General features: G+C 43.3%; 2 protein-coding genes across 2 annotated transcripts in view; one reads left to right on the top strand and one right to left on the bottom strand.

Annotated features, from left to right (window-relative positions):
- Window positions 1–15646, top strand: part of LOC119400563 (uncharacterized) — a 273061-nt gene that overhangs the window by 152399 nt on the left and 105016 nt on the right. The window lies entirely within an intron of this gene.
- The window catches only part of LOC119400590 (ER degradation-enhancing alpha-mannosidase-like protein 3), a 110390-nt gene that overhangs the window by 47657 nt on the left and 47087 nt on the right, over window positions 1–15646 (bottom strand). Inside the window, exons 9-10 of the mRNA XM_037667655.2 lie at window positions 7431–7528; window positions 598–723 (exon numbers count right to left, since the gene is read on the bottom strand). Of these exons, the coding sequence (XP_037523583.1) occupies window positions 598–723; window positions 7431–7528 (224 nt within the window). The remainder of the gene's footprint in view (window positions 1–597; window positions 724–7430; window positions 7529–15646) is intronic.

Raw genomic sequence — 15646 nt, 5'->3', positions numbered from 1 at the left:
ACGCACAGGTATACACAGGAAGAGCGCGAACTAACAACTGTCACAGTTGTTACTTCTTTCTTTGACCAGCACTCTCCTTTCGTAAACGTGGCCCCTGCAGCGAGCGAAGTGACCTTCATACGCTCTGTAACTTCAGTGCGGACATCACGGTGAAAGCAAAAGACATACAAACCACATCTCACGAGATAAGTGGATAAACGTGCATGCAGGCGGCCACACCCTGTAGGGCAAAGTGCACCTGGCGTGGCAGGAGGCGCGCGCGCATTGCAATGAGCGGGGCGGTGACCTTTAAAGTGCGTCCCTCGTGCCCTCTCGCTGGTGACCAAGAAAGCACGCTGCAGTAAATGGTGTGTGCGTGTGTATATAAATAGCTCGCCGTTAGCATGCTGAAAGACGTACATCCCGTGGCCTGGCCATCTAACGCCGTGCGCTGCTGAGGGAGAGGTCGCCCGTTTGATTCCGCACTTTGGAAAAAAATTTTCTGAATTATTTTTCTTTGTGGCTTTTATATATACATACATACATATATGGCGACAGCGATGGCAAAAACCAGACGGGAGTGTCCATATAATTGATACTGCAATAAAGTATACTCACCTGTAGACCCGGCCAAAACGCCAGCAAGGCATCCATGAAATTTCTGGAGTTGGTATTGGGCCTATGCATGTGCACATCAACAAGCATGGGGCCCTGGCTGACATATTTCATCACAGCAGTGTAGTGCTGCAATAAACAAAAGTATAGAGTTCGGTGTTGAGTGAAGTCAGTAAGTAGAAAGCAGTAGGGAATGGGATAGCTCGAAGTACAGCTTCATGAGATTACTACATTTATTTCATACATCACTCTATGAACTACAAAGTCAACATCAGACTTTTCTGATTCCCTACAGGCAGCAAACTTGTCTTAAAAAATAAATGCATGCATTTATATTGCCTTCAAAGGGCTCAAGCAGTCATAGCCATGTCTGAGCCACGGCATAAATCGTGGAGGGTCAGGGGGGTTCTGACCTCCCTTGTGTTCAGGCTGGGAGGGACACCCCTTGCCAGTATCCCCAACCCCCTTGAAGCTTATCTTTTTTGCATCATATTTGAATTGCTTGATAGTAAAGTATAGCGTGCTACCCGTAAAACCAATTCTAAAATCTGAAGCCCTTGTAACTACCAGAAAAGAATAAACAAAGTGAAAGCTACTTTTCGTTTCAAAAGGCACTGCAGAGCATGAGCTTTCTGAAATGCTACGGGTTACTTCTGGTGTGCTGCAAATGTTTATTAAGCTGGGCTTTGAAATCCAAAGTAAATGACGCATTGCCAATCATCAACTATTATTTATTTAAGTCGACAATTTGTTGGGAGCCATTGACAACGAAGTATGAATGCAATTGCTCGACTATGATCGTTTTATTTTAAAAAAACCCCTTATGAACATGAAAATGCTTTAAAAAACTTTCCAGGGGTAAATTGTGGGAAACTATTTCTAACAGGTATACACGATGGGGAATGAAGGTGAAGTTAAAGAAAAGCTGTACCTTTACACATTATAACAAAAACCTGCTAGCATATTCATTTCATGGTTTAAACCGAATGACATATTAGCTAGAAATATGTTAGTGCCTATCTATGAGCGTCACTTAGAAACTAACTTCGCTATGCAACGTACGCTTGCACTATTGGCTGCTCAGTTCCGTTTTCCCTGACCCAGCACCAATGCCCATGCTCATTTTTTAATTTTTATATATTTAAAAATAAACCTATATTTATAAAAACAAAATAGCCGCCATGGCGAGATGTGTGTACCCCCTGAGATTTTTATGGATTTAGGCCACTGTGTCCGACCGAGACAGCTCTAATGGCCTGCTAATACCCTTATTAGGCGTCAGGGTGCTTGTACTGTGACAGGAAACTGTAGATGAGTGCGTGCATGAGAAACAGATACTTAATAGGCTTGTGCGAATAGTAAATTTTAGGTTCGAAGTGAATTTGAAGCGAATAGTGATTTGGTCAAATAATTTCGAATCGAATTCGAATAGTATGATATCATATATTATACAGAAAAATGAGCATATTTGTCATGACCCAACTAACCTGCACAATATTTCTTTTTAATTGAAACAAGGCGTGTGCAAATGCAATTCTTTTTGGTTCAAAGGAAAGTGGAAGCAACTTTGAATAGTAGCAGGATTTGACTTTTGGTAGAACGCAACTGATAACCTGTAAAATATGTTTCGTTTTAAAATTTACTATACTTCGAGCATGTAATCTGGTATAACAGGCTTCTAAACTTAAAAAATGATGAAACGATGTGAGGGTAATATGTTCATCTAGCCTTGAAGTGGGGCTTGGCGGCAGTGTGGATTTACCCTGGAAAATGATGAAGCGATGTGAGGGTAATATGTTCATCTAGCCTTGAAGTGGGGCTCGGCGGCAGTGTGGATTTACCCTGGAAATGATGAAGCGATGTGAGGGTAATATGTTCATCTAGCCTTGAAGTGGGGCTCGGCGGCAGTGTGGATTTACCCTGGAAATGATGAAGCGATGTGAGGGTAATATGTTCATCTAGCCTTGAAGTGGGGCTTGGCGGCAGTGTGGATTTACCCTGGAAATGATGAAGCGATGTGAGGGTAATATGTTCATCTAGCCTTGAAGTGGGGCTCGGCGGCAGTGTGGATTTACCCTGGAAAATGATGAAGCGATGTGAGGGTAATATGTTCATCTAGCCTTGAAGTGGGGCTCGGCGGCAGTGTGGATTTACCCTGGAAAATGATGAAGCGATGTGAGGGTAATATGTTCATCTAGCCTTGAAGTGGGGCTTGGCGGCAGTGTGGATTTACCCTGGAAAATGATGAAGCGATGTGAGGGTAATATGTTCACCTAGCCTTGAAGTGGGGCTTGGCGGCAGTGTGGATTTACCCTGGAAAATGATGAAGCGATGTGAGGGTAATATGTTCATCTAGCCTTGAAGTGGGGCTTGGCGGCAGTGTGGATTTACCCTGGAAAATGATGAAGCGATGTGAGGGTAATATGTTCATCTAGCCTTGAAGTGGGGCTTGGCGGCAGTGTGGATTTACCCTGGAAAATGATGAAGCGATGTGAGGGTAATATGTTCATCTAGCCTTGAAGTGGGGCTCGGCGGCAGTGTGGATTTACCCTGGAAAATGATGAAGCGATGTGAGGGTAATATGTTCATATAGCCTTGAAGTGGGGCTTGGCGGCAGTGTGGATTTACCCTGGAAAATGATGAAGCGATGTGAGGGTAATATGTTCATACAGCCTTGAAGTGGGGCTTGGCGGCAGTGTGGATTTACCCTGGAGAGGCATTTTGTATATTGTTGGGGTTTTAACGTCCCAAAACCTCGATATGATTATGAGGGATGCCGTAGTGGAGGGCTCCAGAAATTTTGACCACCTGGGGGTTCTTTAACGTGCACCTAAATCTAAGTACAAAGGTATCAAGCAATTTCAGCATTTTCACCTCCATCGAAAATGCGGCTGCCACGGCCGGGATTCAATCCCGCGACCTTCCCCCTGGATATGTATTAACGGTATGAGCACCCCTCCACTGCAGTGAAACCACCTTTACAGGAGGTTACATGCAGTTTATATATGTCTATTTGTTCATTTTGAATACTTCAAAATTTAGAATAATTTAAATTTTTTTCAAAGCGAATTCGAATACTGTAACATCCGTTCGAATATTCGAAATGCTCGAATATTTGCACATGCCTAGACACTCGATTTTGGCACCGTGGCCCTTTTTTAAGGGGGGACACTGCTCTTAAAATTTTTTCCTCATTCATTGATCGATTTTGATGATACTGGGTGAGTTTATGTATATTTGTGTGCTGATTTTAAATATGCAATTATTTTTCTAGTATAACCGGTAGTTTTTAAAATACAAAATATTTCATGTGCCTTTTGGGGAGGAAGATATTTTTTCAACAGAGAGAGTCACAAAGTCAATCAGCATATCACAATAACCTGTCATTATAACTGAGTGCAACGCAACAAAAATGGATGTTCTAAGCTCATTAGAACAAAAGTTACGGTATGTTGAACATTTGCAAAGGAAGTCCCAGCTTGAAATTAATGCACTCGTGAATGTTCAACATATTGTAACTTTCGTTCTAATGGGCTTAGAACGTCCATTTTTGTTGCATTGCACTCAGTTCTGATTACAGGTTATTGTGATATACTGATTTACTTTGTAACTCTCTCTGTTAAAAAAAAAACCTTCCTCCCCAAAAGGCACATGGAATATTTTGTATTTCAAAAACTACCAGTTATAATAGAAAAATAAGTGCATATTTGAAATCAGCACACAAATATACATAGACTCACCAAGTATTATCAAAATCGATCAAGAAATGAGAAAAAAAATTTAAAAGCAGTGTCCCCCCCTTAATCTTGATATGCTTCATGGTAATATGTAGTCCATAATTGACCCTATAATGCCTCAACATTGTGGTGATTCTAACTTGGAAACCCTATGGGTGAAAACAGAATGGTGCACAAAAGCGCTAGTTCAAGGCTGCAAGATCATTAAAATACCAACAGTGGTGGCTTTGATTCAATTGTTTATTTATTTGCTTATTTATTTATTTATTTATTTATACATATTACCATTGCTAATGGGGACTATTGCAGGAGGGCAACCAAACAAGAAAAATAAAATGCTTACAGAGAAAGAAAGCGTGAATACGTGATTAAATATTTCATACAATATTACGTGGAGTTTATAGGAGCACAACTCATATCGTGAAAAAATTAAAGGGGCCCAGCAACACTTTTGGAACATGGTCAGAAGATTCTGCGGATTGGTAGTTGAGGCTCCTGCGAAAATGTGAGCCAAATACTATAGTGCAGCATGCGGCATGGAATTTACAACTAAATTTCGAAGTCAGCAAGAAATTGCTCGCTTTTCTATCGACAAATGATGCCATAAGCTCAACTTTTACAGAGTGATAAGCACATGGACATGGTCATTGGCTGATTTGGGCATCATGAGCTGCACAGTCGCCGTGGCTGCTGCGGGGTGCTACAACGTGCCTGTGCCACTCTCTGTAGCGCTATGAATGAAAGAAAGAGGGGAAATATTAAGGGATAATTTTTCTTTGTTAGACACAATATTAATGATAACTAACAGACAATAATTCCAAGGAAAGTATAGGGGATGTTTTTGGCAGTAATTACGATATAAATGTGAAGAAAGTAAAGTGGACGAAAAGATAACCTGCCGCCGGCAGGGACCGAACCTGCAACCTTCGAATAATGCGTCCGATGTTCTACCAATTGACCTACGGCGGCCGTCGACCCCTCCCCCCCCATCCACTTCAGTGAGTCTATCTGTGCATTTAAACTGCACACTGCATATATCTGTGCATCTTTTAGTCCACTTTACTTTCTTCACATTTTTATCATAATTACTACAAAAAACATCCCCTATACTTTCCTTGGCATTACTGTCTGTTAGTTCTCATTAACATTGTCTCTGTATTGCTAGAATGACACCAGTACGCTCGTGATCACACTGAAAGCGAGCTGCAAGTTTAAAAAAAAAAGTGCTCAAGGTCAAGATGTGTGTGATGAACATGATGCGAGCGTGTGACAAATCCCTGCAACTACGCTCGTACTTGACGGATTCTAAAAATCTTTGTGGCAGTCGATTCATGAGGAAATGAACTCCAATAGCGAGGTCATTCAAAGATTATTTGAAAAAGTGTTGAATGGCTGCAGTACATAATGATCATATCTATTAGCATGCAAAAACATTTTACTAATACATGAGCAAAATACAAGCATTTAACTGTGAATGGCACAGGCATAAATGATCACATTCAGTGAGTACTGGACGTGATCACTGAATTAGTACCGTTTTGGCTCTCTTACGTCCCACATTTGCAGTGCTTTACACTCAGAGGATCTCACAGATTAACTTGGTAGAGGGCAAACCTATGCAAATTAACAAGGGTTTGATGCCATTAAATAATGCATATGCTTGTTGGGACCATAGGATGAGTCAGGATTCACCAGGATGAGTCACCATACAAATTAAAAAGGGTCAAATCAATGAGAACTTACTGTACTATAGACTGAGAAATATAAGCAACAAGACCATAGCAAGTCACCACAGAAGAAAAGAAAACAAAGGAGGAGCACCAGATGGCTTGACAAAATTCTGATGGAGTTGCAGAGAGAAGGAGGAAAAACCTCACCTATAAGCCACAGTGAGAAGAGGTCTTATTGTATGCTACACAATGAAAAAAACATTTTTTTTTTTTCATTTTTTGCTATGTTCAAGTTAAAATAAATTTTATTTTCATCATAGTGATGTGGGCAGGCATGGGCTAAACATGAACAAGTTTCACTTGAAGGTGCTTGTGGACCCCTTTCTATTGGCTTACAACAGAAGTAATTTACATTCAACATAAAATACACAGTAACAATATAATACAATCAAAGAAATACATCACATGTCAGATACCTAAGCGTAATACGTATAAAAAGTTAAAATAGAAAACTGTGCATGGCCAATTCTCCAAGAAGGATGTTTGTAGAGGATAGTTCATTTTGTAAATGTGAGACATTACAGCGTTAACATTTAGCACCCACACAGAGTATGGCAAAATTAAATAGCCCACCTGGATTTTTTATTTCTGAACGAGAACATTCTCCGAGACATTCTGTTTGAGAGATGACATATCAAGAACAACATTTCCAGTATATCTAAGTGATCTTTTACAGCTGGAAGCTAAACTAATAATCGTAAAAGTTGTGGATGAGCATTCAACATTTTACCCACAATCACATCGTAGTCTATGTTACCTATATAGTGAAATGGTTTATTTTAAAGCCATTTGTTCATGCTTACCCGAGTCACTTAGTTCCAAACAAGAAAACATTAATCTATGCCTGACGAAAATTACATGTACGGTACTTCTTGGTATGCTGTGCATTGAAAGGCTAAGAAAGGAAGAGCGGAGGGGAAGAACTGGCATAAAAGGACCATGCATGATTAGTGAAGCTGTTCACAATGTTACATCCACTTGTTTTTTTTCCACTGCAACTGTGGTTCCCACAATGTGGAGTCGAAGTTTCGAGTCAGTGGCTAAACCCTTGCTTTCTATGTGTAACATTTCAGTCTGTAATACATACTGGGAAAAGGTGGTGCAGCACAACACATAAAGTGCAGCAACAAGTGATTATGGTTTAAGCACACGATAAGTACAGTGGGTTATTGGGCTCTGTCACATAGTAACCATAATGCCGGCCTAAGCAGTACTCATACATGTGGCCCATGGACAGAAAAATGTGGGTACCATATGATGCAGTACTGCAACTGTTTTGATAATTCTAACGACCAACCCTTTTCTTTCCCTGGCATGCTATGGAGAGCACTGTGAAAAAAAAAAAAAAAAAAAAAACAATGTGATTTACCTTGTTAAACCTCTCAAGATAGAGGTCATCCCCGAGAAGTATGTATGCTTTGAGGCAATATTCATAGTAGGAGTCGATACCAGCCCCAACGCCACTGTCTGCAAAACAATTAGCATCAAAGAAATTGGAATGAGTATAATTAGTGAATATTAATATAATAATTGTTAGGGTTTAACATCCCAAAACCATGATATGATTATGAGAGGTGCCGCCGTAGTGGAGGGCTCCGGAAATTTTGACCACCTGGGGTTCTTTAACATGCACCTAAACTCAAGTACACAGGCCTCAAGCATTTTCGCCTCCATCAAAAACGCAGTCGCTGTGGCCAGGATTCTGTCCCGTGACCTGCGGGTCAGCAGCCCTTAATCACTAGACCACCGTGGCGGGTCAATTAGTGGATATTAGGCATGTGCGAATATTCAAGCACTCTGAATACTATTCGAATGAATATTACAGCATTCAAATTCGCTTTGGCATGAATTTAAATTATTCTAAATTTTGAAGTATTTGAAATGAACGAATAGACAAAATTAACTGCATGTAACCTCCTGTAAAGGCGGTTTCACTGCAGCGGAGGAGTGCCATACCGTGAATAATCCTATCCAGGGGAAATCCGCCCTGCCCCGAAGCCCACTTCAAGGTTAAATGAACATTATTATTATTATTATTACCCTCACATCGATTCATCATTTTTTAAGTTAAGAAGCTTGTCATACCGGGTTACATGCTCTTAGTAAATTTTAAAGGAGCACTGACACCAAAATTTTGCATCTTGTTTTTTCAGCAGCTTACACTTATCACCGCTTGAAAGCTCGTTTGATCGAGCGCACAGCGGTTAATTATTTGGAGACGGTTTTATAGTGCCCAGTTGCAGTTTCGGTTTCAGAGAGTGCCAAGTGAGGCGGGACCCAGAGTGGTTTTCATGCAAACATAGCTGGCTACGTAAGCACACAAAACCGCGTGCACATGAGTATCGCGTTGACAAATGTTTTCAACGAAGGCTGCCTGGGTGCTGCTACAATGCCCTCTGAGACGTAAATATGCGTGACCCCCCAAAAATGTCCTGCCGAGGCAAGGACATAGCCTTTGTACTACCGTGCAAGTCTGCCCCCTCTTTCTGTTGATAAGGTCTGCTAGGAGAGAGCGCTCGCAAGGATCGCAGCAGCCAACACAAACTCGTGACGCAGGTGGCGGTTGGTTGTTTACACGAAAACCAAAGGCACGTTCATCGTGCAGTGGCGCGACACGCACTTTAAAATTGATTTTAAATATGTTCTAGGCTATATTATCCATTGACATTTCATGGATGATGCATGTGTATCCACACAAATCTATCCCACAAGTTATCTCACCTTCAAAATTTTGTGTCAGTACTCCTTTAAAACGTAACATATTTTACAGGTTATCACTTGCATTCTACCGAAAGTCAAATCTTGCTACTATTCAAAGTTGCTTCCACTTCCCTTTGAACCAAAAAGACATTTGCACATGACTTGTTTCAATTTAAAAAAATATTGTGCAGGTTAGTTGGGGTCATGATAAATATGCTCATTTTTTTTTATATGTGATATATACTATTTGAATTTGCTTCGAACCTAAATTCTACTATTCGCACATGCCTACACTGGATATACATATATAGCATACATAAAGATGTTCTAACCTCCAAGGGCAATTTAACTGCACATCTCTACCAAATTCACTCTTGTCCAATTTTCACTGTACAGGTCAAGGATTTACTGTGAACTGGCAGCAGACTGCAATGCTATCCTGCAATAGAAGCAGTGGGCCATGCCATGCAGAATGCACTGGACAAACACGTTCCCCTGCCCATCCTACTTTCAAAAATTGCAGGAACTTATTGTGTCTATACAAATATGTTAGTAATATTTTGGGCAAGAAAGAACGTCATCTGCCTTAGTGTCATTTGAAATGAACCCTTAAGAGGAAAACATAACGATAAGAAAAAAATGAGTAAAAATCAACACTAATGCAATAAAAGCAATGATTCCATATCAATACCTTAGAAATGTGGAGCGTTATTATGTACTCTCCTTTGTAAGCCACAGCTTTATATTTAATATATTAGCATTCGACTTCTGTTAATTCGACCTGAAGGGGCCAATGAAAGTGGTCGAATTATCTGGTGGGTCGAATCAAGCAAGCGCCAGAAAAACAACATAACACACCACTGACTCATTCGGCAGCTTTGTCACGACTGTAACATGTCCTCAAATTGAATAGCCACCTATATTTCATAGGTACAAAGTAAAAAAGTTAATGTAAAAATGACATTGAAGTGCCGAAACCACGTAGAAATCAGACGCACACCCAATTTTTCAGCAAGAAAAACATATCTCCAATTCTGTCAATAAGAAAAAGACGAAACCAGAGAGTATATAGCTATGCATGTGGCTCCCTCAGGGATCCCTATATAATAACATTAACGTAGGAGTCTGTATTCCCAATAATTGTTGGGGCTGCGATTGCCATGAATCGACGATGCCCTTGACTGTCTTCATGGCATGAGATACTTTGTTAATGCTTGTCGGTGGGCTAGTTGGTTTGGTAGCATTGTAACGAAAAAACAGTGCAAGAAGACAGGGACGGAAGGCGCACACACACACGAGCGCTAACTCACAACCGATTTTTATTTTCTGCAGTGCATGAAATATAATAGCATACACACGAAAATCAAGAACTGTTCACAAATCTCGTGCACTTGTCATCCACTCGTAACGATGGCTTACTCATCTAAATACAGTCGAGCCCGACTATATCGAACCCGTTTATATCAAATTATCCCGTATATCGAACAATTTCTAAACACGGTAAATTTACATTGAGATATATAGCAAAAGTTACTGTTACATCGAACGAAAATAGCAACGACAACCGATATATCAAACTCGATGTGCCTCAAAAGTGCCCCAGCAAGTTGGCTTTCCCTCGCGGTGGCGGGGAAAACTGCCGGCGCCACCCTAGAAAAAGTGGTTTAGACCCGGTTGTGCACGGGCGAACACCCCCCTGCAAGAAATGATCCTGGCCCACTCGCAGCGCTTACAGCCAATCAGAGGCCGTCGTGCTTTCTCCGAGGTACAGACAGGTACAGAGGCGGTAGAAGTGAGCGCCATTTTTTCTTTCTTTATGCTTGTGTGCCTGCTGCTGCCTGTTTTCCTCGAGTCCTCATTCAGCGTGGTCCGTGCTGGTGGTGTTGCCTGTTGGTGCTCTGTGAACCTTCGTGTCGGCAGGGAGCTTAAGATCGACTTGCTCGGAGCTCTTTCTATGTTGAGTAGATCGTGGGCAGATGTCACAAAGGAGACGATCCAGAACTGCTTTAGGCATGCCGGCTTCCGCATGCCTGGTGATGACACTCCAAATTCCGATGACAGCACTGAAAACACCGCAGGTGTTTCCGCCGAAGTTTGGAGTGAGCTGGCAGAGTTCCCGGGAGCTATCGACGGATCGACATTCGACGAGTTCGTCAGTGCGGACGATGATGTCGCCATCATGGGTGAGCTACAAGATGAGGACTACGTTGCAGACGTCGTGCCGACCACGAGCCAAAGCGACAACAATAAGGAAATTGACGATGGCCCATTGCCTACATCCTCCGAAGTGATTAGTGCACTTGCGTTGGTCCGGCGCTATTGCGTGAATGTGGAAGGTTGCAGCCTCAGCTGCTCCGACTCGTTGGACAACGTGGAGGCGTGTGTGCTGTCGCAAGCAGCGAAGTCGTTGACACAGAAGAAAGTCCAGGACTATTTTGTTCCAAAGTAGGGCACGCAAGTAAGCCACCATATTAATAAAGTACTTTTCTTATTGTTATGTGCCTTCGTGTCAAAATCCTATAGCGGGCCTATATCGAATTATCCATATATCGAACTAATAAACGTTTTTTGGCGAGTTCGATATACCCGGGTTCAACTGTATACAATTCTAGAAACTGCTTTTCTTTCTCGGTCAGTGCTAGTGATGCCATGCTTACACATGCGAAAAAGGAAGTATTTTCCGAGTGCCTCCACCCTTTAGAATCGACCCATGAAGCTCCTGTGGAGGGCTTCATTAGATTTTTAGATTTAGGGCTGCTTTTCTCTGACCATAGTACCTGCTGGGGGTATGAGCCGAGGGGTAAGAAACCTGTGCTTCCATTTAAATATGCTCACTCTGAGTTTGTGAAACGTACAATTATTTCGTCTTGTTTTGACAATGTTCTCAAAAAATCATGTGAGCACAGGGTTGAACACAGCTTACTAAGACAAGCTGAACAACTGGGAGAAGCTGGCTATCCCTGCACCAATACTGACTTCTGTCAAATAAAAATCGGTTGTGAGTCAGCGCCCGTGTGTGTGCCCCTTCCGTCCCCGTCCTCTTGCGCTGTTTTTCGTTACAATGCGAGATACTTCTCACACATAGACCTACACTCGGGTTACTGTCAGATTTTTGTTGGACGACTTAGACCGAGAAAAAACTGCCCCTGTCACACTGGACGACCTCTATCAGTTCAAGGTTATGCCTTTTGGGTTGTGCAATGCCCCGGCAACGCTCTAATGTATGACACTCCCTCCTTCATGGCTATAAGTCGTCCATCTGTCTTTGCTACCTAGACAACGTCATTGTCTTTTCCCCAACATTTGAAAGTCATCTTAACTTGTCTGTCGACCATTCTAGCTGTTTTTCGTTGAGCGGGGCTCCAGCTAAACTCCAAAAAGTGCAATTTCGGCCAGCAACAAATCACTGTGCTTGGTCATCTTGTAAGTGCCACTGGTATACAACCTGACCCTGCCAAGATTAGCACTGTCAAGAACTTCCCTGTGCCCTCTTCTACTAAAGATGTTTGGCGTTTTGTTGGCTTATGCTCGTACTTCTGACGTTTTATACGCAATTTCGCCACCATTGCCCGACTGCTCACCGACCTCCTTAAAAAGGACGCGCCCTTCTCGTGGGGCCAGGACCAAGCGGCTGCGTTCTCGCCGCTGATCAACTTGCTCACTTCACCACCTATACTGGCCCACTTCGACCATCAGCAACTACTGAAGTTTGCACAGACGCCAGTGGGCATGGAATCGGCACCTTCTCGCTCAATACCAGGGGGGCCAAACACATGCTATTGCACATGCCAGCCGCCTTGTCTCCACATCTGAGCGAAACTATTCGATCATGGAGCGCGAGTGTCTTGCATTGGTCTGGGCTGTCGCAAAATTTCGCCCCTACTTGTAAGGCTGCGAGTTCTCAGTTATTACCGACCACCATGCTCTCTGTTGGTTGTCATTGCTCAAGGACCCAACTGGTCACCTTGGTCACTGGGCTCTATGGCTCCAGGAGTATTCCTTCGACGTAATCTACAAATCTGGCAGGCTACGTTGAGACGCCGATTGTCTCTCACGTCATCCGGCGAGACCTGCTAGCTTCACTGACCAAGGAAATTATTCTTGTATACTCGCCATATCGGATTTGCGTGACATCGGCACAGAACAGCGTCGGGATGAAACCCTCAAGATGTTCATTCAGCAAGTCTCCTCGGGACGTTCAGACCCTTCTCTCCACCGCTATGTCCTACACAATGACGTTCTGTATTGCCGCAGCATGATGCCTGATAGTCCGGAATTTTTGCTAGTTATTCCCCAACGCCTGCGTGCAGCCATTCTTCAACATCTACATGATGCTCCGACTGCAGGATACCTGGACGTTTCACGCACCTATAACTGCGTGCGGGAGCGGTTCTTTTGGCCTGGCCTGTATCGTTCTGTGCGCCGATATATTGCTGCTTGTGAGCACTGTCAGTGTCGCAAACGTCCTACTCTTCCTCAGGCTGGCCTGCCCAAACCTACTGACATTCCACTGGAACCGCAGTAGGGTACGGATTTGGGCTGGTTGGTGCATGACTTCACGTAGAAAACAGCGCTACGAGACGGGACAAAGAAAGGGCACAAACACGGCGCTGACTATCAACCAAATGTGCTTTTATTCCACCAGTCCGCATATTTATACATCACCATGACTAACGAAAGCATAACAAAAAACCAGAAAAAAACCGGTCAGCCTGCGCAAAGGCAAGAAAATTTTAACTCGACAGAAATGCTATCTCCTTCGGAAGCAGTGAAATCGAGGGGAGGCTAACACATGCCTCGCCGCCTTTACAAATGTGATACGCTTCAGAAACGAGACGCGCACGTTCGTCATAGTATTTTGATAGGAAATTCGTATCTTTAAAAGATGGCTGGCAGCCGCATTCATTGCAATGAATGGATAGTTGACTGTCTTTTGCTTGTTTAGAGACCTTGTTCGCGTGCTCGCGCAAGCGGTCATTAGCACACCGGCCAGTTTGACCAACATAGTAACGCCCGCAGGAAAGAGGAATCCTGTACACAACAGAATCGCAACATTCAACAAACTTTTGCCGGTGCTTCTTACTACATCTTTCCGTCTTGGTTTCTCTGTTTACCTGCTGACACAGGCTACCAAGTTTATTTTTGGCAGAGCACGCGAACAAGGTCTCTAAACAAGCAAAAGACAGTCAACTATCCATTCATTGCAATGAATGCGGCTGCCAGCCATCTTTTAAAGATACGAATTTCCTATCAAAATACTATGACGAACGTGCGCGTCTCGTTTCTGAAGCGTATCACATTTGTATAGGCGGCGAGGCATGTGTTAGCCTCCCCTCGATTTCACTGCTTCCGAAGGAGATAGCATTTCTGTCGAGTTAAAATTTTCTTGCCTTTGCGCAGGCTGACCGGTTTTTTCTGGTTTTTTGTTATGCTTTCGTTAGTCATGGTGATGTATAAATATGCGGACTGGTGGAATAAAAGCACATTTGGTTGATAGTCAGCGCCGTGTTTGTGCCCTTTCTTTGTCCCGTCTCGTAGCGCTGTTTTCTACGTGAAGTCCACTGGAACCATTCTTCCGCGTTGGCCTCGACATGCTCAGACCTTTTCCACATCCGTATCGGGCAACAAATAGATTGCTGTCGCAACTGACTATGTGACCAGGTATGCCATAACACGTGCCATGCCAACTAGCTGCGCTACAGATGTCACGGACTTTCTGCTCAATGACGTCATTCTTCGACACGGGGCTCCGCGCCAGCTTCTTCTGGCCGCTGCTTCCTCGCAAAGGTCATCGACGAAATCCTTCATAGCTGCTCTACCGAACATTAAATTACTACAGCCTACCATCCATAGACTAATGGTCTTATCGAGTGCCTCAACCAAACTCTCACTGATATGTTGTCAATGTACATCTCTGCTGACCACCGTGATTGGGACGCAACCCTACCCTACATTACTTTTGCGTACAATTCGTCCCGGCATTACACCACCACCTATTTGCCATTTTTTCTCCGCTACGGCTGCAACCCTATGTTGCCATTCGACACGCTTCTTCCATCTGATACTGCCGTACCAACCATGTATGCTCAGGACGTCGCTTCTTGAGCCTGCATGGCTCGCCGAATTGCTCGCACTAGGCTCTGTGCTTCTCAGGCCTCACAAAAAGTAAGCTACGATAACCGGCACCGTGCAGTCGACTGCCCTCCTGAATCTCTTGTCCTACTCTGGATGCCGTATTGACATGAAGGCTTGTGCAAGAAGCTCCTCCCTCGAGACACAGGGCCCTACGAAGTTCTCCGCAAGGTCAGCGACGTCGATTACCTCATCACTCCTGTCCTTCCGTGCTTGTCTTCTTCTGCTACACCACCTACTGATGTCGTTCATATGTCGCGGCTGAAGCACTATTACACTGCCAGTCCTGAATGACTTAGGAGGTGCCGGGACCGCGCTCTGTCCGCCGGGGGTGATGTTACAAGGCATTGTTGTGCACGAGCACGTCGTTGAAGACAACCCAGAGACAAAGAGACAAAGAATAAGCTGGAATGCGGCGCGAGATGCTGGCAGCCATTCAGTGGCACAGATACTTGTAAATATTGTAATATACCCGCTTCTGTCTCTTCAGTGTATTCGTGATTCCCTTGACAATATGCAGGGATCCAAGTATAATACAGGACATAGAAGTAGTAAGCAAGATAAAAAGCAGTAATCATAGGATGGTGAGAGCGAAGATCACACTCAACCTACAGAGAGCAAGAACAAGATTAGTCACTAAAAAACAGGTGAAATTAGTAGATGTAATCAGGGTAAAAACAGAGGAATTCAGGATTGCACTTGAGAACAAGTACAGTGCTATAGAACAAGAAGAAAATGAAGACAAAGGATATG

Source organism: Rhipicephalus sanguineus, chromosome 1 (genome assembly GCF_013339695.2).
Source record: "Rhipicephalus sanguineus isolate Rsan-2018 chromosome 1, BIME_Rsan_1.4, whole genome shotgun sequence".
Classification (NCBI taxonomy): domain Eukaryota; kingdom Metazoa; phylum Arthropoda; class Arachnida; order Ixodida; family Ixodidae; genus Rhipicephalus; species Rhipicephalus sanguineus.
This window is presented reverse-complemented; position numbering and strand designations above follow the sequence as displayed.